The 27,989-nt window shown below is 32.9% G+C and overlaps 1 protein-coding gene across 2 annotated transcripts in view; it reads right to left on the bottom strand.

The window, feature by feature from the left end:
- Positions 1 to 27,989, bottom strand: part of ADAMTS6 (ADAM metallopeptidase with thrombospondin type 1 motif 6) — a 233,598-nt gene that overhangs the window by 96,303 nt on the left and 109,306 nt on the right. For both annotated transcript variants that reach the window (XM_036309506.1, XM_036309505.1), the window contains exons 10-12: positions 22,882 to 23,028; positions 13,754 to 13,895; positions 6,798 to 6,905 (exon numbers count right to left, since the gene is read on the bottom strand). In XM_036309506.1, coding sequence (XP_036165399.1) covers positions 6,798 to 6,905; positions 13,754 to 13,895; positions 22,882 to 23,028 — 397 coding nt within the window. The remainder of the gene's footprint in view (positions 1 to 6,797; positions 6,906 to 13,753; positions 13,896 to 22,881; positions 23,029 to 27,989) is intronic.

Here is a 27,989-nt window from a genome sequence, read left to right on the forward strand (position 1 = left end):
TTTAGTTTCCCTAACTATAAAATGGGGACTAACTTTAGTTTTTGATTCCAATATGGCTTGGATTAGGACAACCTTAGACATTATTTCTGTGCAGACATACCTTCAAAGAAGTTAAAAACACATCAAAGGACTTGTTTTATTTTTTTGTGTTTTGTTTAGTTTCCCCCCACCTCCTATTTATAGGAAGGGATTTCTTTGGAATTCTTGCTACTTCCCTCCTCTGGTAATGGCAAGTATCTTGATGTAGCACATGCTTTTAAGAGAAGAAACTTATCTAACTTAATAATAACTGCTTTAAGAAATCCATAGGAAACTTCATGTGGATAAAGTTATTTGAACTAATTTTCTAGATAATTACATGAATCAATATATACTGATTTAATATAAGTCACAAGTATAATTAGATTACACTAAGTAAAGCAACTTAAAGTATATAAATCCTATAAGCACATAAGGTGAAAATTTTGAGTGTTGTCTTTTCTAGTTTTATCCTTTTTTTTTTTCTTGGCCTGAAGTTGCCAAACCTTTATAAGCTCTATTTTCAAACCTATAGAATTTTACTTCTTCTCTTAAAAGAGTGAAATCTTCATATGGGAATCTTTATTCTCTAAGATTATATCTAATCTAGTGATGTATTCTAAATATCAGTCATATTAATTCAGCCCTAAATTATCCAGATAAATAATTTTGCCTTCTTTTTGCTAATTCAAGTGTGTTTAACCAGGTTTAGAAAGGTAAAAGTAAAACTATCACATTCCAAGAATAAATTCTCAGATTGTTCAAGAATTCTTGCTTTTCACATTCCTTCAAAGTAAAACAAATATATTTAAAAATTATCTAGAAAGACAATATATTCCAGTGAAGCTTTAAATTTTTCCCAAGAAACAATTATTAAACAACATCTCTTGCTGAATTTCATAATCCACATCAGGAAACTGTCTTCAAGCAAGATACATTATAAATTTAAAAATCTAACTTTGAGAATTTTTTAGAATTCCACAAAAATTTTTCAAGATGAGTATACTTTTAAAATATTTTTTTTAATTTTTAAATGTTGAAAACATACATATTTTTTAACTAGAGTCATTCTAGGATGTGATTATAGATCTTGTACCATAGCCAGCACTGGGTCAAGCCAGCATCAGGAATGAGAGACCTCTAAGGAAATCCTAAGATTTTAAAGCAAGATTTTTTTTTTATTTTTTTTTTGTCTGTTTTAAGATTAAAAACTTGCATCAATAAAGGATGCACAAAGAGAAAGTAGTACACTTTTTCTAATGTACCATATCTAATCTCTGGTAATTACAGTCAAAACTATCCTTTACAGGGTAGAAGGATCTTAAAAAGGCACATTAGGCTTTAAGGATGAAGAAGAGGCTCATTTGCTGAAGTATAGTTTAACCACAGTTTGTAAAATTTTGAAGTAGTTTTTACACAGATAAGTTCCCGTGTGCGACCAATGCCAGTTCCTGGATCATTCTGTGAAAAGCAAGATTCTTAGATAACAGTAAGAGATCCCCATTGCTCTTAATACATGGTATTAGTTATATAACATGAAAAGTCTTAATTGGCAATTGACTATAGAAATTAAAAGGGAAAATGTAGCATTTTTAAAGATAACAAAAAGGACATACAGTGGGGATAACAAGGCCAAAAGGCAAGTCTGGTGTATAGGTCTGTGTTAACCAGTACGTACATGGTTGACCCTAATACACAAACCATGAATCACATTGCTGATTTTAAGTGCATTCTCTAAAGCGGACACATGGCTTGCCTACACTATTTTAGCTCATGAGTTCTGGCAGATTTAAGATTTCAAGAGTTACTGAGATAACAAACATCTTCAATCTTGTATTATGTACCAAAAATGAAAAAAGGCAACAATTTAATATCCCAGATTTAATGGGAGATTTATGCTCATTATTAACCATGCAGGATGCTATAATCAATTTACAAAATGCAGCTAAAGTTAGATTACCAAATCCAAAAATAGTTTTAACACGTTGAGCCCACTATACTTTTAGTCCAGACAGGTCAGTTACTGGTGCTGCCAGCATATCGGTGAAACCAGATATTGCAGGCTAAATGGAAAGGAAGACAAAACAGGCTTGGCGCTTAACGTGTTAACATTTTAAAATAATCTGGACTAATTTGAAAGACCGCTTTCAGAAGTTAACAGGAGGATACGTTTCATACAGTGTTACAACTGTATGGGATATTGGTGATTCAATACAGAATGTTCTTCCCAAGTCAGAAAAGCTAAAAGTTGGAGCACAGCACTATTAAAAGCCTTATCTTTTCACTCTGCAGGTGCAGGAATGCTGAAGCTTATTCCCGCCCAAATTCTAAATCAGAACTTGTCATCCCATGCTATTGAAATTTCTAAAGCAATCCAAGAGCCAGTTTGAAACCCGGTTGAAACATGTTATATTCTACTCTAAAGATCTAAGGCTGCAAATGTCCTATTATATAGCCAGTGCTTTAGAAGGGTCTATAATAATCCTAGTCTAAGCCAGCCCTATGTTTCCCATACAAAGATATTAGGAACCGATGTCATATATATGTAAGTCTAAATGCTGGGCTATATCTCTAACTCAGTCTTGTAGAATCATCAAATCAATCTTTTGGAAATAAACCAAGTATTCTAAACCTTCTTTGTTGTCACAATCAGAGTTTGCAAGGATTGGGTTTTCATTATCATTAATATCTTGTTCCATAACAATGCCCATACTGCTACCAAAGTTTTTACAGTCTAAATCTTTGCTTACTATTTCATCAAATGTGGCATCCCTCCGATGCCTGTCCGAAGTGCTATTGCTGATGCCATGTCTAAAGAAAGTTTTTTTGGGTTAAAGTTACATTGATTTATTTGTAAAAGTTTGACCCATGGACACACAGTACCAACTAGCGCACTGTCTGGGCTCATCAAATTTCCTCCTTCGGTTAATGCTACTGTCCCTAAGCACATCCATTCAGACCATATGGTTCTTATTCAATCCTTGAATGGCTTATTCAGGCAAACATCCAATGGCTGTAATAGCGATGTCAGACCCCCCAGGACTCACGCAAAGATCAGTTTTTAATTTTTTGGCCATATTTCTTACTCCATCTGCTAAATGTGCATGGAACAGTTCCCATACTTACATGGAACATTTGTGGAACTGCGCCTCGGGCAGGGATCCCATATCTTTTGCAGCCAGAGTTTGACAAGATCATTGTGGATCCAGTCCTCTGGATATGTCTATGCTATCACTTAAGCAATCCTTCTCCCCCCACCATTTAAAACAAATTATTCAAAAAACTATGAGCAGCTTTGGTTTTATCCTGCTGGCTAGACAGGATGTAGGTTCTTTCTTGTTTCTTCTGATGAGAGTAGTATTGAAATTCAGAGTTAAAACCAGAAGTCGTGTATATTTCATTCATGTTTCTAAGCCACACAAATTTATGCTTATACTCTCTGATGCTGGCTACTGCCAGTTTAGATAATCTGACAAAGAATTTTCTGCCCCACAATCATCTAAGGTTGGCAAATAATCATCAAAAGTGACGATGATGCTCTCGTAATATATACTACTACCTTCCTTCTCCAGAAAACCATAAAAAGTTCACTGAGATATTATCTCATTTCATCCTCACAACATTTCTATGAAATAGGTAGAAATAGGTTACCTCTCATTTTAAAATGGAAATTAATTATTTTGCCAGTTGTAACACAATCATATATTCTTAGCTAATGTTCTGCCTACAGTGCCTTCCTATTGTGATTCCTGAGATAAGACACTGTCACAGGTAAGTGAAAATCCCACTTAGAATTAAAGGATATAATACATTGTGACTACCAATCTCAAACTCAGTGACTCACTTTATTCCCATGACAATGAAAATTTGCTTTTTTCTTTACAAAATTTCCTATCTAAAGGTAAAGTAAAATCAGAGGCAATATAGAGGGGCACAGTTTTCAACTTTGGAATTAGAAAGACTGGGTTGGAAGCTCAGCCCTGCTATTAAATTGCTGTGTAATCTTAGGCTTTCAAGTTTAAGTTTCCTCATCTATAAAATGGAGATAAAACAGTTTCTACCTCATAGGATTTTGTCACTATTAAACAGAACAAATATGTGCCTGGCACAGTGTAAGTACTTTAAAAATACTCAGTATCACCATCATCATTATTGGTAATGCCAACTATTTTTTTAATTAAAAAAAAATCTTTATTGTTGAAAGTATTACATAGGTTCTTTTTTCTCCCACTGACCTCTTCCAGCCTGCTATCAATGCCAACTATTTTTAGATGGCAAGAACACAGACTGGCCACACAAAGTTGACCTGACCAACTGAAAATTCCACTTTGATTTTTGTCCCTAGCTCTTTTTTTTGCATGGTTGTTTTGATTTGAATCAAAATGCTGAGCTCTGGTTTAATTTCCAGATAGATATAACCCTAGAAGGAAAATCTGCAATTTGGCAACAATAAACACTTTTATTTTAAGGAGAAAAATAACTTAAATCACCAACAACAAAATTTGTAAAAAGATATGACAAATGCAGTTACTGAAAAATAAAGAGCGGCTCAGCTCAAATGTCTAGTCCTTTGTGTGTGTTTTTTCTCCTTAAAAATGTAGGTGGATCTAGTTCTTTAAAAACCTCTTCAAAAATTCAAAGTTAATGATACGAAGATATTCAAGGTCTTCTCCTAGAGTGCTGTCCTTTTTCTTTCTAGGAGTCTACATGTGTTTGTTTTCATTCATTGATTTTAAAAATTAGCACCATTCCTAAAGCTGTCTACTGACCTTTCATATCCCTGGAACAACAGTTAAGATTTTTGTTTGGCAGAATAATTTTAGATGGTAAAATCCAACATACTGACTTTATCAAACTAAACTCTAATGTTGGGAATATAAACGACCTCTTGGTACACAAGTTTTGCTACACTTACAAGGTTCTCAAATAGTTTTTCATGAAGTCCAATATGTCCTGTTGAAGTACATCAGAAGCTGACAGGGTAAGGAGTCAGGTAAGGGATTCTTTTAACCAGATCATTGACACTTTTAAAATGTACATATCAGAATTACGTAGACTTCATTTGAAAAAAGGAGCTAGGGATCCAAAAGCTGACAACAAACCTAAACTAAAAATGTGAATCTTTAGAAATCAAATATATTTTTCCCATTTTACTCACTTTTTATCTGTGCTCGTTCTTATTTATACTTAGAAGAATTATAATTCCCTTCTATTTGTTTATCTAAATTTGAATTCAATACATTAGCTTTAATATTATTGCGTGTCATCTAAATATTCCTCAAAATTATCTGCAATTTTCAAGAAATATGTCATGCCTATCACATATATACACAGTTGTAAGATATGACATTTGAGGATCCTGCAATTAAGCGCAGATGATAAGATATTAAACATGTGTTTACTGTGTAAATGATTGGTAGGGTTGAACTATGTGTTCTCAAATAGCCACTACTTGTGATTTACTCATTTGGAGTGATTATATAATTTATAGAATGCTTTAGGAGAGCTCTGAGGTATTTAAAAGAATGAATTTTTTATGCTGTATGTTAAGAAATAAAGTTGAATAAAAAGAGCCATCAGGCCTAGTGACAGTATTATTCCAAGCAAATAGAAACTGTGGCCCATGAACTGGATTATAAGAATAATAATCAATGGCAAATAAAGAAACAGATTCTCACTGTGACTTCCCCCCTTACAGTTGTATATTTCTTCTAAGTACAGATTGATTTAAATTGCTACTTGTCGTTGACAAGAATTGTTAGTTCCAAAATAAACCTAGACTGTTGTTTCAAGAATGTGCTTCCTAATATTTTCTATTACTACAGTGAAAAAAAAAAAGAAGAAGGAATTTTTGGTAGTGTGCGAAGGTCTTTGTATTTTTATTGGCTACTTACAAAGTCTCAAAAAAGGATCCTTAATCCTTTAAAAATGACCCAATCAATTCATACATTTAGCATAATTTACCAACATTTCCAAACGCAGCATGGAAAAGCCATCAACATGGCACTAGGTCATGGGTCCTGAATGAAGCCGTCAGCAAGGATTAATAAACTGTGACAGCTGCCCAAAAGCTTTCATTCTTTTTATTTAAACATCAGATTGCACGCTGAAATCCAGTGTAATCTTTGTTGAAACTAGCCCAACTAACATGGAAGAAGTCAGAACTGAGAACAGATGACACTAGTAGTTATTATTGTGAACTCAGTCCATAGCCATAAACTCTAGAATTTGCATGAGTAGAAATTCTTAAAGAACTTCAGGAATAGCGTATAAATGATTCCTATCTGTTTCAATAATTTCTAATAATATTTTTGAAAACTATACTGATGAAACCAAAATTACTTTGTTCCAATTTCTATGCTCAATAAATTAAGTATTCTCCTACTATGAGCCCTTTCTCTCAGATTGCAATTTAAAAGTGACTCCAGTTAAACTATAGTTATAAAATATTTTGGGATCACATAATTTTCCAGAAAAAAAAACCCACACAGACATATGACTAAGCAGGCTCTATTATGTAGAATTGTTATTAGACATTTTCTATATAAATATAACACACACATATACTTACAGAAAGGTGAAACTGGCCCAGAAAATATTATTCACTGTAATTTTCTAAACAATGAATATTATTGATATAACGTTTTGACAACTCATTAGACTAGAAATGTATTATTTTCTCAAGTACATTTTAATTAATATGCATGATTTCCTAACAATAGCAGTGGAATAGCGACACCAAACATTTATCAAATAGCTAATAAATCATTTGAGCTTACCCCCTTTTCAATAGTAGCAGTCTGACAAAATGTTCCCTCCGCTGCAGGAATACTGTTGGTGACACAGCGGTTGCTTTGGCTGAGACACCAGAGCTCTCTACACACTTCCTAGGAAAGAAGGCAAAAGCAAATTGATCAGAAGTAAAGACTACAATCATGTCCACTCTTCCATAAAATACACCCGCAAACACGCAGCATTGTTTGTTTCTTGCTGGTGTTGACACATCAAAGTGAGGATTTTGGAGGAGGCTCTTATGGAAGGTGGGTTATCCACTGTGCAGAATCATGTAAATGTTTGTCTTTAAAACTCTCATTTTAGTGGATGAAGTATATCTTAGATTTTAACATTGATTAAGATCTTTTAAAAATAATGTGCAGAAATTTCATTAATAGGGAAGAGTAGGGGGAAAGAATGAATATTTAGAAAGGGAATATATGCTTAACACTCTCAAGTATAGACAATAGAACAAACTTACCAATTACTAATAGAGTGGTGCTAGGTATTTGACTTCTTAGATCTACTGCGATATTCAAATAAAGGTCATTTTAAGAAGGAAATAGAAACCATTGGAATGGGCAGGGAGTAATTTCTAAAATTCAAAGTTGCCTAAAGAACAATCTAGCAATGTTGTTTGCAGTTCATCAATGTAGTCCACCACCTTCGTGAAAGGGAAATTTGGTTTTGAACAAGTGCTGCTACTTGTATAACAGGCATTTCTATAATTGAAATATTTCAGATGTTGTTTGGAGCTGTCTTCTTTATTATGATTTTTCATTGTCCTACATCATTATGGGAAAATTACAACACTTATTCTAATATCAGCAATATAAAATACCTCATTTGGTTCACACACTATCAGATTTTAAAATAAGCTGTTCAACATCTATTCGAATAAAGTGTTTTAAATAAAAGCCAAAAAAGTTTACTTTGAAGAAACTGAAAAGTTTCAGTTTCTCTTTATATATGATCATCAACTAGCATCATTAATAATATTGCAAGTTTTTAATTTAAACTAGAACCACTGAGTATAAAAATCTTTTTTCAATAAAAAATATTAATCTGGAATGCAAAGATAAACTTATATATAACATTTATTTCTATTGTTATTATTCCCCAACTACTCTTTAAACTCTCAAAACTTAATTCTAAGAACTTATATCACATATCACAAGAAAAAAAAATTTATAAGCATGTATGATGATAGATGTGAACTAGACATTGTGATGATCACAGTACATCCAAATATTGAATCATTATATTGTATACCTTAAACTAACATAGTATATGTCAATTTTATCTCAATTTAAAAAAATTTAAAACGAACTTATGTCATGTTAGCACAATTCAGAAATAAAGCGGTAACAGTGAATTAACTTGAAAGTTTCTAGAAAATGGAAATGCCCCATAGGGTAAAGCAAACTGAAGGAATCGCTTTGGGTCCTTCCGAGCATGCTCCTCCAACCCCTCTCACCAGGCATTCCAGATTAGTGTATTTTTATTGCTTTCTGCTGAAAGGTGATAAATGCATTCCGTGAGAAACCTAGCATTCTGCAAAATCATTTATGAACAAAAGAGGGTTTATGGGGGGAAAAGGAGCTAGAGGAGACCACTTATAACCTATAGAACTTAGTAGCCACTAAACAAACAGCATCTACAGTCTAATTAAACATGTGGACACTTAAATCTCTGCCGGCATTTGTGCCCAGCATCCCGAGCAGTTGGCTCCTTTGTAGCCTTGACCCTATGGCTTGTGATGCTTCCTTCTTAGAGAGAGAGGTCTTCGAGGGTATCTGCCTCTCACAGAGACCACGTTCATAAAAATTAAGACTTAGATTCAGAGTATAACTTCTTTTTATTGTATCTATATAAAATGACAGATGTTAACTAAACCCACTGTAGTAGTCATTCCACAAAATATGTAAATCAAACCATTATGCTATACACCTTAAACTTACACAGTGATATATGTCTGTTATTTCTCAATCAAACTGGAAAAAAAGAAAATATAAATAAAAGCTAAGAAGGAGCCGATTTCAGGTCAATGTATAAAAATATCTTCTAAAAGTCAGAGCTGAACAATGATGAAATAAAACCAAATCTCCCCTCACTGGAGGAGCTCCAGGATATACTTCATGCCCCATAGCAGCAATGTTTCAGGCAGGAAAATAAATGAAAGTAACTAACACTTTATCAGGGCATACTGTCAACTACTGTTGTAGGCATATTTATATTTGTATCTCATTTAATCATCACGAAAATCTGTTTAGAAAGTGTGAGAAAGTTTATAGTTTCAGAAAGATTTAGCAACTTGCTTCAATCCTAATTAAATCTAGATCGGAATCAGGCCTGGCTAATATCAATGTCCAAAATATCCCCAAACAACTAAGCTACTCTTTTAAATATATCAGAATTACCTGATATTCAGAAAATAACTCTGTAAAAAACTGAACTAGAGCTGCTTTGATCAAAATAGAATAATTGAACTATTTTATAGTCAAAGACCCTTTCAAAACAAAAGAAATTAGAATTATATTCTCTAAAATTTCCATCCTTTTCACGTAATTATAGTTGTAAATAATACTAAAAAATGGGGGGGGGGACCTTTTATTTACTTGAGAAAACTAAAATAAGCCATTAACATAAGGAGGAGAGAAATATCATAAAAGTGCAAAAACATTTTATATTTATTATATCATTAAGGACATAAAGTAGAATCTGAAGATTCTTTATTGCTAGATTTTTTTTATTTTTACGTTTTAAACAACTGTACAGATCATAAAAGTGATACAAATTTTCTGCCCTTGGAAATCCTAAACCCTATGCCATTTTGGGTCCTTGGCTGTGGATATGAAACATTCTCTTTGTCCTCATTACCCTATCAGTAACATCTCTCAGCAGCTGTTTGCAATAAAGGGCCTTGATGGCCAAGGGGGAGAGCAGAGCCCTGAAGAGGTCCAGAAGGAGCATCAATGATTAGAAAGGTTACTTATCATTGCATCACACAAAAGAAAATTGAAAACCAACATATGGTGACCCCATGGCCTGGCTCCAGGTGTTTAGTAGCCATCTGAAGAAAGAGAATAATGTACCCTTATTTCAGCTTTAAATAGGTTAATCCTGTTATGTGGGTAATTTAAGTGCAAGAGAGTTTAGAAGAGCAGTGTGTGTGTGTGTGTGTGTGTGTGTGTGTGTGTGTGTGTGTGTGAAAGAAAAACTAAAAACTAATTTGGATAAATAACTAAATCAATTTGAAGGGGTTAAAAATGATTAAATGGTTAAAAAAAAATACCTCTAAGAAGCAAACCCAGAGTGAAAACTACTGAGCTTTAAGTATACAAGTGATTATGAACCTACGATTTTTGGCTTGAATTTTAAGGGAAAATATAAATTAAATCAACTTCTTGTCAAGTATATGTTTGATAAATATACATATTCGGACTCCAAAAGAATATTGAGGTGCTAAAATAAGTCCATGTCTTTTATTCCCTAAATCCATACCAGATCACACTGTAGAAAGTTACACCGTCTTACAATCTTCAAGCAAAGTAATTTTACAATCTCCCTCAGTGCAAAATTCCAATTTTAATCACTTGAAATTGTTCCTACTATCTAATCTACAACCTTCCAGCTGTAATAGTTAAGGCCACTGTGTTTTTTAGTGCTCTTGGTAGAGGAGAACAATTTGTTAACCAGCAACCAAGCTATAATAAATGTTCTGAAGTCTGAAGATGGTTTTGAGGCCAACATTTAGCTTTCTTTTTTACAGGATACTCAAATTTAATTTCTTTAAACTTCCCTTATATGTACTTCTAAGTGTTTCATTGAGATTAAAGGATGAATCAGTGTGACCCTTAAAACATCTTCGTATGCTCCCAAACGTACAGATGGTTCAGATTCTCCTAAAACGCTACCAGCAAGCAGCTATACAGAGATGGTACCATGGATAACAGATATTCATAGAGGAAAGTAAACATGATTGAATGTCTGTCAGGTGCCAGGTAAATAAAAAGCACTTTGCATGCTTGTCATACCCCTTTGCTGTCTGAAGTTTACAACAACTTGGCTGCCATTCACTGGAAAAGGTCTCTAAATAAAATCTACTGATGGTCAATTAGCTAATGGTAAGCAGTCTTGCTATTGAAAAATATTCCTTCAAAAATTATCCTGTTCCATTGTGAAACCATGTATTAGATCAAATGTTCCCATTTATGCTTCAGAATACATAGTCTATTAATAAAACATGGTTCAGTTCTACATTAAAGTAACAACAACCCACTATTTGCATTTATGTGCTAACTCTTAAATTTATGTAAACAGTAACAATCGTCATAGATAATAATAATTCCCCATAAATTAAACAAAGCTATGTTGTCTATAAAATTTCTCTGGTTTTGTCCTAGGTCTTAAATCTAACTGTGATGAGCACTTTTTTCTCTTTTAAAAACTACTTCATTGAGATATGATTGACATACAAAAAACTGTACATATTTAATGGATGTAATTTGGTAAATTGGGAGAGAAAGTATACAATACACCCATGAAACCATCACCACAATCTAGGCCACGTATGGGCAAACTTTTTGACTCGAGGGCCACAATGGGTTCTTAAACTGGACCGGAGGGCCGGAACAAAAGCATGGATGGAGTGTTTGTGTGAACTAATATAAATTCAAAGTAAACATCATTACATAAAAGGGTACGGTCTTTTTTTTTCAATAGTTTTATTCATTTCAAACGGGACAGATCCGGCCCACAGGCCGTAGATTGCCCACGGCTGAACTAGGCCATAAAGATCTGTCACCTCCAAAAGTTTCTCCCAAAAGTTTCTCCCAACCTTATTTATTATTTTGTGTGTATGAAAATTGATAAAAATTGTCTCCTGAAATAAAATACACCTGCTATCTTGATAACATATTTACTATATGACCCATTTTTATTTTTTACCTTGGGGTAGGTAAATCACATTCTGCATTTTTAGTTATCTATAAAATTTTATAAAATAATTACAATTTTAATCAAAGCAGTCTGAAGTACCTCAGAAAAAAGACTATATAAATATCATTCATAAACTATATATCATTTATAGATTACTATATTATACAACTCTGCATATTGTGCTATAGTTTTGTTCTTTGCATTTATAGCCATTACAATCTCCAAATACTTATTTAAGATTGTAAATGTTAATATCTTTTCATTTTCCAATTTTATTTGCTATCTATTACAAAAGTCTATAAATGCATAGAGAAGAAGACTCTAAAGCTGAATATAAGAAACATAACTGAAAATATAGAATTTCTCAATTACTATTTATCTCACTTCATATCAACTAATCTGAAATAAATGAGATATACATATATAGAAATAGGCTAATCAGGACAAATTTTTTTTATTTCATTGAAGAAAAAGTACATCCATATATCCTGTACAACTGCTAATACAAATTATCTAATATAGGAATATATATGTAGAGTTAAAACCCAATTTCCAATTGAAAAACTAAATATAAATTAACTATTTCACTTGCTAACATAGAACAGAGAGACCATAAATAAGAATAATGAATTTCAACCTACTAAACTACAAGTATATACAAAGACTGGGATTAAAGTTTGGCTGATGTTTTCTAAGGGAAAAAGCAACTCAAGAAAAAAAGAAACTAAAACCATAAAGAAATAAGAATAGAAAACTCTACAGCAGAGAGAGACAAGAAAGGCCAATGTTTTACTCAAGACTGTTGCACACAATCTTTAAATCTAGTGCACAAAATGTGCTGTCAAAGCTGTCCATGAATCATAATAGGCTTTTCACCCAAGAGAGACTTTAAAAATCACTTTCCTTTGTACTGTACCTAGAGGATAATTGGTACAGTACAGTGCATATATTGTTTCATCTTAATTATGTGAAAACGTAATTCTTTTTATTATTAATGTTTTTTAAAAGGCATTTTAAACACTATTTGCATAAAAATAGGAATCAAGTCTTTAAACATTTCTCACTCCTGAATATTTTTGGATAACTTATTTAAATTTCTATTTTTTCTTTCAAAATGCTTGCCCAGCCAGCATGGCTCAGTGGTTGAGCATTGACCTATGCACCAGGAGATCACGGTTCGATTCCGTGGTCAGGGCACATGCCTGAGTTGTGGGCTTGATCTTTGGTGGGGGGGAGGGGGGGGTACAGGAGGCAGCCAATCAATGATTCTCTCTCATCATTAATGTTTCTAGCTCTCTCTCCCTCTCCCTTCCTCTCTGAAATCAATAAAAATACATTTTTAAAAACATGCTTATAATGTGTACCGACTATAAACATGTCCCTATCGTAGACACCGAAATCTTTCTCTGTAAAACTCAAGAAGAATTTTGTATGCATTTTTCTGAGCTAGACACAGACTTCTTCAGGCAGTCATGGAGAGTCAACCATAATATCTTTTTTTCCGCAACAATTTTCCTTGTTTCTCTGTTTGGGTTAGCGTCATCTTGTCCCCACATGGTTGTTGTGTCAGAATGTGGGCAGTGGACTGAAGCAACTTGAAATGACGCAGTACTAGAAAATATAAAGTAAAGGCTCCTCCTAGCCAATATAAAAATGCCCTTAACAGAATTATTAGAGTACCAGAAAAGGTGAGGGTGAAGGAGAGGTTTCAAAGCCATACCATTTCTTAAGATAAACCTCAGTTGACATCATAAACTTAGGACTTAAAGAAGAAATACAATAGAAATTATAAAAATTCTACCAGCATCTCTCAAGACGTTTGAAAATTGTTTAATTTAGGATTATGCAAACATTTAGAAATAGATATCATACCAATTTCAGAAAAAGAGCAGTATCAAAGGAAATATTTGCATTAACAATGTTACCAAAGGTAAACTATATTCATCAAAACTCCATCCTAACATTTGTGTCATGAAAGATCACATAGAAACGACGAAACGTAAGGATTGAGACTTCTTACCCCAAATTTACATTGGCGGGATCCTGGTCCATACTGGTAACGACATTGCTCATCCGCATCGTACACCTGACCTGGGGCCACAGTTGGGTAAACAAATTCACGCTTGGGAGGCTCATTATTAAGGCAATTGCCACGGCCTGAACTGTTCAACATAAAGGATCAAAGAAAATTAGGTACACGATGGACCATTTCAATCACAATTATGAAACCAGGTATTGAGCTCTTTGTTTTAATAACTTGATGCATGAAAAACAATACTTCCTACCAAGAAATAATCGCATGGCAAATAACTTTACTGAAACCTGAATAAGAGTTCCAATCTTTTTTCCAGCACCAAGACATAATAAAAGTATCTCAGACAACAATCTGAAAATGTCATGTTGGCCTTAAAACAGATTTAAACTAATTTCTGAAGGAATCAAAACAGAATTTCATGTTGCTGTAAGTTTCTTGTTTGATTTCAGTGAAAATATAACCACATCTGGTAGTAGAATTAAAAACATAAAATGTGGAAAATAAAAAAAAAATGTGGTTGTAATCCTTAAAGACTTAATCTATATATTTCCATCTTGGGCAGAACAATAGATGACATGTCCAAAGGTTCTTGAAATATTTCAATAATAAATGGGCTGAATGACTGATGAGGCTAAGATCCAAAGTTCTCCTCTCAAGTATATTACAAGTGTTTAGTCTCTCAAAAATTTCATATTTCATTTAGGGTCATCAGAGTTAGGAAAGGGAATGTTCTCCTCTCTATATAATTTCTGCTTTTCAAAGTGTGCTTGCACTCAAACATAATATTTTAATTCAGTGGAACAAATAACATAAAGATTGCCAAAAACCAGACAGAATACCTTAGTTTAAAGAGCTTTATACTTTGCTAAATATAATTGTTCATTTTATTTAGTCAGTGTGCATAAAATAGGACAGATGCTTTTGTACTTTCATTTCACATGTAAGTTAGAATTTTTAAAGAATTCCTATGCCAACATTTAAAAATTTTTTCCAACATTCCTGTCAATTGTGCCAGCACTTGTGTTTTTTCCCCCCAAATCTTTTCCATCTGCTTTGCCAAAGGAAAATAATTTCACAAGTATAAGTTCTTCAACTATTATTTAAGACAGTACAAATTTTCATTTATAGATAAGTAAAAAAGAACCATGCATAATAATGAGTTTGATATTTGCTTAAAATTTTATCGCATTCTTAAAATGTAAAAGTTAATTTGCTATATACAAACATATTTGCACTGCAGCAAATTAATACCTTTTAAAAATTGAAACTTACTATTCATAAGGTGATAGATTAAAAGATCCAAGGCTGGTAGTGTGGGGGGATCCAAGGGACAGAATACTGTTTTCTTTACACATTTTTCCTTTCATTTATGACCTTCTTGATTAATTTTTAATCAATAAAAATATCTAGATGGAATATTAAATATGGTACTAATATGGAGGGATTTTACTATTGGCTATTACAATCAATTCACTTGTCACTGTTCAAGGTATCTATCTAACAGAGAACAACTTTTTTTTTCACCCAGCTACCCAGTTTTCAAGACAGAATGCTTTTTATTTCTTGTTTTTTGTACTTTTAGAAATTGCCATGTATCTCAGTAAGATAATTATCTTTTATGAGTTTTAAAAACAGCAAGTTCTTTTTATTTTACAATATAAAACATTTTTAATCGATATGAGTATACCAATTTTAGGCAAATGTAATTCTACTAGTAAATTCAAATTTTTATATTAAGGTTAATGATAAAAAGGTCAATGTGAAAAATATAATAAAAGAAGATGTACCATTTGGATAACAGGCAATAGTCATTAGATTATTGGATTAGCTGCTTAATTCCTTAATTTTCTTTAAAATATCAGTTTCATCTCTGCAACAAAATTATAAAAGTCTTGATGAAAGCCCTAACTGGTTTGGCTCAGTGGATAGAGCGTCGGCCTGCGGACTGAAGGGTCCCAGGTTTGATTCCAGTCAAGAGCATGTACCTTGGTTGCGGGCACATCCCCAGTAGGGGGTGTGCAGGAGGCAACTGATCAATGTTTCTCTCTCATCAATGTTTCTAACTCTCTATCCCTCTCCCTACCTCTCTGTAAAAAATCAATAAAATATATTTTTAAAAAAAATCTTAATGAAAGGAGTTAAATATGTAATAAAAATAAGTTATCAAGTTAAGTACTACTATAAATCAATGGGGAAAATTTAAGTACTGAAGTATTTAAGTACAGGGTTCTACAGGTAAAAATGTAAAACAAAAAGTATAATTATATATTCACCTAAGTATATAATATGTATTCACCTACATGGCACCAATTAAAAATCTATTTAAAAATTTATTCATAATTACTTTTAGGAATACAGAAAATTAACCTAAAATATTTAGAGGAAGAATTATGTGGACCCCAAAAGTTTAAGCATAGATACGCTGAGGAAAAAATTCTTTCCTGATAGTGTACTGGAAATTGACTTAATCCAGGAGGACGCGACAATAATTATTTCTTTAAAGTTCTTGTTCTTGGGTATTAATGGTCTTCCAATCATAGTTCCTGTTCTTTAAAAACACCAAATGCAGAGACCACTGCAAGGGCCTCCAGACAATGAAGAATGCCATGCACTGTGGTCACTCTGGCCAAATTCTTCTGAGTCAGTGTATCCCAAACTGGCTTTTTGTTTCAGTTCTTTGTATTAAAGTGGTCTATGTATTAAAGTGGTCTCATTAAACATCTACACAAGTCTTGTTCTCCTTTTCCAGTATGTTTTACAGAAAATAAAATAACATCTATACTAATAAAAGGGTAATAGGCTAATTAGACTGGGTCAACTGGACATCATCTGGACGTCCGACTTCCTTCTGGACAAGCCACGGTGGCGGAGGCCAAGGCAGAGGCAGTTAGGGGTGATCAGGCCAGCAGGGAAGCAGTTAGGGGGTGGCCAGACCGGCAGGGGGGCAGTTAGGGGATGGCCAGGCCAGCAGGGGGCCAGTTAGGGGGTGATTAGACTGGCAAGCAGAGGCAGTTAGGGGTGATCAGGTAGGCAGGCAGGCAAGTGGTTAAGAGCCAGTGGTCCCGGATTGCAAGTCGGATGTCCCCCGAGGGGTCCCGGATTGGAGAGCGTGCAGACCAGGCTTTGGGACTCCCCGCCATCTCCCCATGCACAAATTTCGTGCACTAGGCCTCTAGTATAAAATGAAATATAAGCAAAAAATCATATAAATCCTTAAGAATGAACATGCATATTTAGGAACATGGCATCAACAAGGCCTTTTGAGATGGATTTGGTGATGTTTGTACAAATCACTAATGTTTGTAAGTCTAGTGTCATACCTATTTTTATTGGCTCCAGAAAAGCAAGTATGGGGCAAGGCTGATTTAAAGTGTTTCTATATACTACATGGTTTCCTCCTAGTAACCATATCTGGTATATATTGTACAATAAAATCTTGCTTAAAGTATTTGGGGGATGGGGTCATTTTCATATTTTAATTCTTAACTGAGGGTTAAGTGACAAAAATATTTTTGCATACGGTTGCTAACATTTGTCTGCTACTTTCCTGTTAATTTCAAGTAGAGATTTATATTAACCCTGGAAGTGCTTTTCTTTCTTCCTTTATTTTTAAATTACCAAGTAATATATCCCAATTACACCCCTATTGTCTCTCAGGAAGTAACTAATATTCTGATTGTTTAATAATAATTTCCTTCATTTTATTAGTAGTTAATTCATCTGCCTGATTTTGGAGTCTGTGCAATAGGAGTCATATTGTAGGTTTTCCTTTGTGACTTTATTCTTTCACTCGCTCAGTACTAGGAAAGTGGATATATCTATATTGATGTGTATAACTATAGCCTGTCCATTCATATTGTTCTTTGACATTCCATTTAAGACTGTGCCACAAATATCAAATGAGCATTTGAATTATTTCTAATTTCTGGAAATTACAAATTATGCTGATATGAATATTTTTGTACAGGTCTCCTGGGACAAATATATTCTCTTTCTTAAAAATATTACAGATGAGATTTTTTAAAATATTTTATAATTATTTCCTTTTAACAAAATGGAAGTTATGAGTAATTTTTATTTAATCCAGGGTTCTAGCTCATCAATTCAACCATACAAGTCTTATGATGGTGAACCTAGTATTATTTATGCTACTACTATCAAAATAATAACAGTGGTAATATTACATATAATATTTTCTCATCAAATAGCACTTTTAAACATAGTTTGTGTTTTAGTGACATATGAGAATTTTTCCACTCAGAAAACATAAACCTCACTCATCATTAAAAAAATGAAGGATACTGTTAGTAGTTTCCATCTGAGATACTAATGCAACTTCCTATTGTTAAGTATAATATACATGTGTCCAGAGCAAAAGAATAAACATAAAAAGTAGAATTGTGGTTATTTCCCTAGCAGCATATATTTCATAACTAAAAGCCCGATCCTAGTTAAAATATACAGCAATATAGATAACTATTGAATTCACAGATTCTGCTTTTGTTTATGCTTCTAAGACAAGGCCAAAAAAATTTGTATCAGTTTGAGAATATGCTTTTTCCTTGACTACAAAATTCTTAGTAAATCAAAGTGTATTTACATTTCCAAAAATCCTCGCAGCATGATAGCAAAGTCATATTTTATGTATCCTACTTCTAATTTAGAGAAATCTTATTTACATAGCTCAAAAGTTATCCTTGAAAATAGGAACATGAGCCAGAGTTGAGTCTTCAACTAAAATTTACAGACCCTTACATAAAATATGCACTCTTGGCTTCGTTTCCAGAACACATAAGGACATACCCTTAATTGTAATTGTAGATTTATTTTTCACTTCAACAATTATACGATAAAGTATAGACCTTCAGTCTATAGTACAATGGGTCAATCTAAAAAATAAATCTTTCTATATAACTCTATACATATCTTAACAAGTCTCTGAACAACAACAACAAAAAGTTAACATAATAATGCCATCTGGTATTATTTTCCACAGAATTGTGCTCATATATCTAAATTAAGCAAAAATGAATTAAGTTGGTATCATCTACAAGTGAAGTTTCTTACCTACTGCGTTCTCATAAACTGTGCTATCAGTCTTCACAAAACTAACCATACATTCCATCCTAAAATGAGTTACTTTAAGTCAAACCTTTCTCTCTTGTCCTCTGGATGAGAGCGGTGCTTGAACAAAACTAAACTTGAAGCCTCCAATATGCAAACACAATATCAATAACAGTTTATTAAGTTATGCTCTCTTTTTCTCCATACGTAATTAGAACTTATCGATGATATTTATGGATTTGAGTGAAGTCCCCCAAACGTGTCAGAAACATGGAAGGAAGGAGAAACCTGTTTTTCTAAGCTGTTCCATGGGTTCCATGTAAAAAAAGAGGTCCCATCTATAAAACTGTTTTTTGTCTAATAGATCAATGATATTGACCTTCAAAGTAAATACTATAGAAGAAATATGAGTGCCTTAGTCATCCTGTTCATCTTATGTCACTTCTCTTGTAGCTCTACACTCACCTTTCTTCCTAGCTCACCTTCAACCGTAATGTTGCCTTTCCTTTTCAGCTTCCATCCTTTCTGTGAAAATGGATAATCTCTATTTAATCTGGATACTGTAGGATATTTTGCTATGGATCTTTGACAGTTCAAACAATATAACAGACTTTAATTTAAATAGAGCAAGTTGATTCACAGAGGCCTCAGAATTTTAAAAAATTATATGAAATTACTCTGTACTACCACTAAGTGGTGGAAAATATATGGGGGAAAAAAAGAAAAAGAAAAAACAAAAGATAAAAACCTGAACTAAATGACTTCTGGCTGCCTTCCACTGCCTGGTAAATTAGCCCAGTGTCATCAGTGAGAGTGAGCCATGATACCAGGTTCATCTTTCTCCACTTTCTAAGTCAATAAATAAATAAATAAGTCCCGCAGGCAGATAGGAAGGACACTACCTGCAAAGCCGTCGGCGAAAACATCAGAAGCTGGCATAACACGTCCATTCTAACGGAAATAGGTTCTTTATTACTTAATCAGGACGGCTTCTGGGCGATTCATGAACCACTTATTGAATCACCGAGTTTAAGAAATCTGAAAAAAAATATTGGGAGTTGGTAAACACCATCTCCTGATTGATCAGTAGCACGTAGTGTTTGACACGAGAGACTTTTTACTATATTGGCATTTAAAGGCCATGGAATGGTTTTCAGTTGAACATAGTGAATAGTGAATCTATAAATCATAGAAAGCTCATTGTTAAAATCCACCATCTTTGGCCTATACAGTTACTAAGTAGAGAAAGGTATGCATTTTGTTGGCTGGGCTACAGTTCCTAAACAATTCATCTTTACAGATTTCTTTTTCTTGAGAGGAGAAACTGAAATAAAATGTTATGAGTCTTTTTGAGCCAACTATAAAACATAAATGTAACCTCAATCCCTGATCAAAATATCACTGGATTTTAAAAAATATCACACATAGCTGCTAAAGCAATTAAGTCCATTGCATTAATAAAAAGGAACAAAGAAATTCAAGAAAGTTACTATTATGTCTTTGTGCTCCAGTGAACTGACCCTTTTAAAGGGCTTTGTATTTTAAAAATCTTTACTGCTTAGTCAGATTATGATCAAGGTTGTTGAATTTATTATTAAAGGCGAGGGGGAGAGGGGGCGGGAAGCCAACTTTCCCCAAATTGCTACCCATTGTCTTTCACATCTGTCTCTCACAAATGGCTTTAATTTTGTGAGTATCTATCCCCAGGAGAATGCACAACAGAAATATTTTTATAAAATACAGGATAAATAAGCCCATTAGAACCCTGACAATACTAATCATGCTTACACATACGAAATGCAAAGAGGCAATAAGGCTTAAATATTGCTCTTTATATTAATTCTTTTAATTAATTCAATGGGACACTTTCTTGCAATTAATAAGAATTTTACATTTCTCACCAAACCAGTGGTGATTTCTTAACTGTATTTTATCAGCAATTTTGGGATTTCCTTTTGGAGTATTTTAATAGCCTTAATACTATTTCAACTGGGTAGGTGCTGGCAAGAAATGAAACCTGGTCCTTGTATTTAGTATGCATACAGAGATGGTCTAGCAAAGGGCTGTGCAATAGAAACAGGAAAGAGGAGCAAAAAAAAAAAATATATATATATATATATATATATATATATATATATATATATATATATATATGGTACTTGAAAAGAACAAGAGGAGGGAAGCCTTTGAAAATGCACAGGAATACTGAGCATGTTATATAGTTTGTCTTTCTGGTGACAGTTACTAAGATTCCATTATAAAAACAAGAGCCAAATCAAGGGAGAAATGGCAGATCTGGCTTGATTTCTGGGAAGAGCAGATTTTCAACAATGTTTAAATTTAGGTAATATGATCTCATTTAAAAAAAATCTTGGAAAATGATATTGCAAGTGCTTTGTGTTAAAACAAAACAAAACAAAACAAAAACTGCCGAAAGATGTCAAACAAATTCTCTGCGGTCTATCTTTATAGCCCTTTACCCAGTTTTGGCACCAGGCAAACACAGTGTTATAATGGTCTATTATTAAGATTAAAAACTGTTAGGTTATGCAGCACTACCTTCTAAGTGAATTCCTTCAACTTCATTATTATATTAGTTAATTCAAAAGAGCCCATTTTAAGCATTTATCCTTTAATCTTTGATTGAGTAAAGCACTGTATTAGGTATTTTTAAATCTCTTGTTGAGGCTTTTTTTAAAAATAAGTATTTATAAGTTTTCAGAATATAATCAGACCATTCCCAGATATGAACCAAAACTTAAACGAACTTACAAGTAGGTTATCCTACATACCTATCTGAATTTTTTAAAATGTTACACTATCATCATGTTAATGTGAAATCTGAAAGGACAATTTTTAAAAAGAATTTTTAAATCCTATTTAAATAATCACCTGTGCTTTATGTATGACTCACCTTTTCACAGAGTATTTAATCTCTTCTCCCCAAGGGAAAAAAAAACGGCACAAAATTATTGAAGGTAATGACAGAGCCATAGAGCTTAAAACCTTGATATCATTTAAAATAATATTTACCACTTGATGAATGTCTCTTAAGTGGTTTTAATACATTTTAGCATTATACATGATTACATACATAATAACCTGATGTTGTATGTATTATTAACTAAACTCACTTAAGAAATGAGGATCTGAAGATTATAAAGCTGAAGTAACATGCCCAAGGTCACAAAGTTAGAAAATGAGACCTAAGACTATTAGTTTACAAAGTTCAATACTGAAGCCCCGATGTGCAGGCGAAATGTGAAGAACACCTGCCGTCCTATTAGCTAATTTATATTCTTCACAGTTAAGTAACCAAACTCTTGAAATACATATTAAAAGACCAAGAAAGAAGGTCCTAAACTGTAGGAAAGATGTGTTTCTTAATAAATTTTCAAGCCGGGCCAGTGTTGCTCAGTGGTTGAGCGTCGACCTATGAACCAGGAGATCACGTTTTGATCCCAGTAGGGGTCATGCAGGAGACAGCTGATCAATGATTCTCTCTCATCATTGATGTTTCTATCTCTTCCTCTCTCTTCCTCTCTGAAACCCATAAAAATATATTTAAAAATAAATTTTCAAAGACAAGTTTTCAGTTTTTCATTTTTATTTTGTGGGTGTTTGATTTTTTGTTGTTGTTGTTTATTACTATTAGATACTAAGGCATTCTTATAGAACTCAGTTTTCTTTCACCAATAAAATGAAATGTATAATCACTGAATTAAAGTTCGACCTATGCTCTATTAAATGGTGTAAATCCACATTTTTTCTGACATTGCTTTCCATTTAGTGAACATTTCTAACACTCATATCATCAACTCCATTTAAATCCTTGCTTCAGTTCCTCTAATCTATTCTGTAAGTTCTATTTGAGTATGAAGGAAAATATTTGCCACAATGATATATTAAAGTACTTTCGGAACCACCTGAAATATCGCTGGGCCCTATAAAAGTTACTCATTATGCGAAGTTTGAAGCACTACATATTAGGCTTCTAGCAATGGTTTACTTCTAGAGCAATTCATCATCACTCTCCAGAGATTACTTACTCTAGAAAGCTGGTGATATAGTCTCGACTGCAGGAAGACCAGGAAAAAGGATTGGTATTTGCAGTAATGTGAGCTGCCATAAGTTTTGCTGTTTCATGACCTTTCGTCCCACAAGGATTTCCAAGTCCATCATGGTTCATACCAAAACTGTTTTAACAAGGAAGAAACATAAGAAACATAAAAGAAGTAAGAAAAAATAAAACAAACCCCAATACATCCTTTATTTTCTTATTTGATCATGTATTAGTTTTATTAACACATGCCTTCCTTAAGAGTAGACTAGCCCCTCTAAGGCAGTGGTTCTCAACCTTCCTAATGCTGTGACCCTTTAATACAGTTCCTCATGTTGTGGTGACCCCCAACCTTAAAATTATTTTTGTTGCTACTGCATAACTGTAATTTTGCTACTGTTATGAATCGTAATGTAAATATCTGATATGCAGGATGTATTTTCATTGTTACAAATTGAACATAATTAAAGCATAGTGATTAATCACAAAACAATATGTAATTATATAAGTGTTTTCGGATGGTCTTAGGCGACCCCTGTGAAAGGGTCATTCGACCCCCAAAGGGGTCGCGACCCACAGGTTGAGAACCGCTGCTCTAAGGAAATATAGGCTTAAAGTTAGAGAGACTAAGGAATAAATCAATGATACAATATATCTCCAAATCTCTTTACATTTATCATATAATCTCAAATGTTATCTCTTCTTGAACAGATACAGATAAGGTATTAATTCTCACTTTATAGATGAGAAAAACAAATTTAGTAAAAATACAAGACCTATTAATGATCACACAGTAAGTGTTGGAATTTTTAGCAGAACCTGATTTTTAAGATGCTAGAGTTCATACTACTTCACTATGAATCAGAAAGGAATTATAAAAAGATGGTTTTGATCCATCGAGTCCTGGGTTACAGGCCAAACACAAAGTCCTTTTTCTTACTAATATAAATAAAAGAGAATTAAATACATAGGCAATTTGTTTTTATGTGTTTTCAAAACACATTTTGAAAAGTCTTGACATATTGAATGATTATGAAGATAAAGTTTTTCTTTATTAACACCTCCCTTTATTTTTCAAAGCTTTTGTTTGTTTGTTTGTTTGTTTGTTTGATTTCGGTGTCCTATGGACATGCTTAGTACCATCAATGTGATTTAAAAATATTTTTAATAATACACCAAAATTTTTCTGTAAAGGATATATACCCACTACATATAAATAAATTTTAGCCTTTCATCACAAGTAGCCAAAAGTTCAGGATGAATATTACTAAAAAAAATATGTCTCCATTGTGACATTCTAATAAATGATGTGTGTTCAAGGAAATAAATGATTGTGTGACAAGAGTATAAAATAGATGAGGGTAGTCGCTAGAGAAAAAAAAATTGGACAGGTAATTGAGAAGACAATAAATGAAAGTAAATATTAATGCATTTGGCAGTATAGAGACATTGAAGATTTGTATGAGCAGCTGATGATTTCTGAGTAGAAGAATAAGAACTTGATCTGTATTTTAGACAGGTCATTATAATAATTTTGTGCTGGAGACATTGGAGTGGGAAGAGAATGGAGCCAGGGGAATCAGAAGGAAGATCATTATCAATTGGAAAATGATGTGGGTATGAATTAGGGCACTGGATGGAGAGATGGGATTAGATTTGAGACATGTATAGAATGAATTGGCCTTTATAAATATAATATAAAATAGCTATAATGAGGACATATAATATGTTCATACATGGGGGGCAGAAAGGAGTAAAAAGTATTTCAGGCAGAGGAACTAACATAAGCAAAGGAAGAGAAGTGTATGAAAATGTCCAGAAACCCATGTTAAAATACCAAATAACTATCCAAGAACACAAATATTTCATTTTCCCACTTGACATCAACATATTGGAGTCAACCTAATTGAATGCTCTTCTAAGGACATGATGGTGGAATTTACAATTAGTTGAATTAGACATATATTCTGTCAAAACAATCAGCTACAACTTTACATAAAAGGCTCCTTTGTTCAAATTCTTAATCCAATAAACTTAATATTCTATATTTCTCTGAAAGGTTGGTGCTACTGTGTGAGTACTACTATAATTCTTGTCAAATGATAATAGCTTTAAAATATGGTTTCCCTTTAGCAGCAGTCTCTTAAATATCCCACAGTCATGCTAAGATAGGTGTAGGCAGGCACAGATGGTTTTAAGAAAGTCATTTTCGAGATCTTCAACTTCCTTATGTACTCTATTCTTTTAAAAAAATCAAGTTCCTTCTTTTGAAATTAAATTTCTCCCACTTACAAAAGAAAAACTTATCTTTCAGCCATCCACAATTTTATAATAGTTCATAGCCTTGGAATATAAAAATATGAATGGGCATCAAGAAAAGAGAAATGAAAAACATTTGGTGGCAGCTTTGAGAAAGAGAATGGTGTTAATGATTGAATAACATATCAGGTAGTTTCTTGCTTTCATCAAATTTATAGGAGGATATAATCAAATTAACAGCTGATAGATTGTAAAAATTATTTTCATGATAAATCACCATGGTTATGTTTTGACAAATAATTCAAAAGTAGTTCAATGAATTGATTGATATTTCTATAATAAACTCCTTTCATCTCATCTACTTACTTATATTAACAAAGCATTCATCATCTACAGAAACAAAATGAAGAAATTGAACTGATGCTGAAATCCTTCCTTATTTTATAGGAATACAAAGAAAAATGCAATAATTTAAAAATATATCTAATTAAAGATACAGCTTCTTATAAAGACTTTGCTTTTATATTTTATTTGCTTTTATATTTTATTACTTTTTAAATCTGGAATATGGATATGCCCCTCTGATCAATCATTAATAATGATTGCTATTTAATGAAAAAATAATCCAGGGGAAAAATTCTTTATGATTATAGGAAATTTTTTAATGTAATTGCTATATAGATATATTTTTATATGGAGATATTTTATATAATTAAACATACTTTTAAGCATAAAATGTTTAAATATTTTGAAAATATAAAATATACCATTAAGGTAATAGTCTGGGAGGGAGAGAAGAAGCAAACATATTGAGTTAAAGGGAAAAAATGATTAAGATTTTAACTATAAAATAAGAATGGGTTTGTGTATTTTTTAAAGGCATATGATAGTTTCCAAATTGCTATGGTATTCAGATTCCATTGGATATTTTTAAAAGACATATATAACAATTTTATTTTCACATGCTAATATACACAGTATTCCAGAAATTCTATCTTTTGTAGTTACTTAGAAAAAAATAAAAATTTTTAGACATCAGCTGAAAAATACACAATAGGGTACATAGTTTTTAAAAATTCAGAAGTATAAGAGAGAAAAGATTTTTTTTTTTCTCTCCTGAGGAAACTACTGATGAAGAGTTTGGAAAGCAAAAAAGTGAAACTCATTAGTGATCAGAAAGAATAAATAAGAGGCCACTTTAAAACCATCACACTGACAAACACTGGAATGTTATCTAGGACTAAGTGTTGGCAGTGATGTAGAGAAACTGGGATCTTAGTTCACGGCATTTGTAATGTGGTCAGGGCAGCTGTTCCAGAGAGCAAGTCAGCAGTGCTTAGTCAGATTAAACAGGCAGATACATTATGACCCAGAAATCCTATTCTTGGATATATATCCCAGAAATATTCCCAAAGAGAATATGCACGAAGATGTTCATGACAGGATTATTTATGATAGCAAGGAGATAGAGACAATCTAGGTGTCTGTCACTAGGGAATGGATAAGTAAACTTTGGCAGATGCATATTATGGAATACTAAACAGAACTTGGAGTCAGCAAACAAGATAGATGTCTACACATAAGTATGGGTGGATCTTAAAAACAGTGAAAAATTAAGAAAAGGAACAATGTCTATAACACTATTTCAAACAGGTAAACAAAAATTACATACACACTCTCAAATAACAAAGAAAGATCATGGAATTGTTCCAAATTAAAGACTAAAGAGACTTAACTAAATGCAATGAGAACTGGATTGGAAGAGAAGGAAAGGAGGTTATAAAAAACATTTCTGGGACAACTGATAAAACTTGAATATGATCGTATGTTAATGATAGAAGTATATCAATGTTAAATTTTCTAATTTGACAACTCTACTATGGTTATATAAGAGATTATCTTTTCACCTTAGGAAACAGATGCTGAAATATTTGGGAATGTCTACAACTTACTCTCAAATACCTAAGAAAAATTTCATGTACATATCAAAAAGAGATAGCAAATATTGCAAAATATTAACAACTGAATCTGAGTGAAGGACACATAGAAAGGCTTTTTATTATATCAATATTTCCATAAGTTTGAAATCATTTCAAACTTAAAAAGCTAAAAATGAATACATACATGTACAAAACAACCTGCAATATTTTACAAGGATATGTATGTACTCAAATATACATATCAAAATTGTTAAAGTAGTTGTTTATGGGGGAAAACAAATGGCAGTGGGAATGGAAATATAGAAATAGAGCAGAAGGGTCCTTACTGGGACTGATAATGATATTGTGCCAAGAACTAAAGTTGGATGGATAGATGGACGGATGGATAGGTAGGTAGGAGGTAGAAAGATAGATAGATAGATAGATAGATAGATAGATAGATAGATAGATAGATAATAGATAGATAGATAGATAGATAGATAGATAATAGATAGATAGATAGATAGATAGATAGATAGATAGATAGATAGATAGATAGATGTAAAATAAAGTCTGCTGTTTAGTTTCAAAAACACCGTTTTTTTAAAAGAACAAGAGAGACAGGAGAGAGAGAGAGTAATAAACCTGGGGCCCACCCTGATGAGTGAACAGTAGTAACAAGAGAACACTCCCATGGTTGGTTTTATGTGCTTAATAAAACATTTCATATTACATAAAAGTAATGTTTCTCATGTGTGGAGGGTTTTAGGGCCAGAGAGAGAGAGAAAGGTGAGGGAGAGGTTAAGAGAGACAGCTTTCCGTCGGCCTCTTGTGATTCCTACGTTATGCTGGGTATATCAAGTCTGCAAGGCTTGCTCTTTACCCAGGCTATGTCTCAGGATAACTTTAAGAAATGAGG

This window comes from Myotis myotis, unplaced genomic scaffold (assembly GCF_014108235.1).
Source record: "Myotis myotis isolate mMyoMyo1 unplaced genomic scaffold, mMyoMyo1.p scaffold_m19_p_5, whole genome shotgun sequence".
NCBI lineage: Eukaryota > Metazoa > Chordata > Mammalia > Chiroptera > Vespertilionidae > Myotis > Myotis myotis.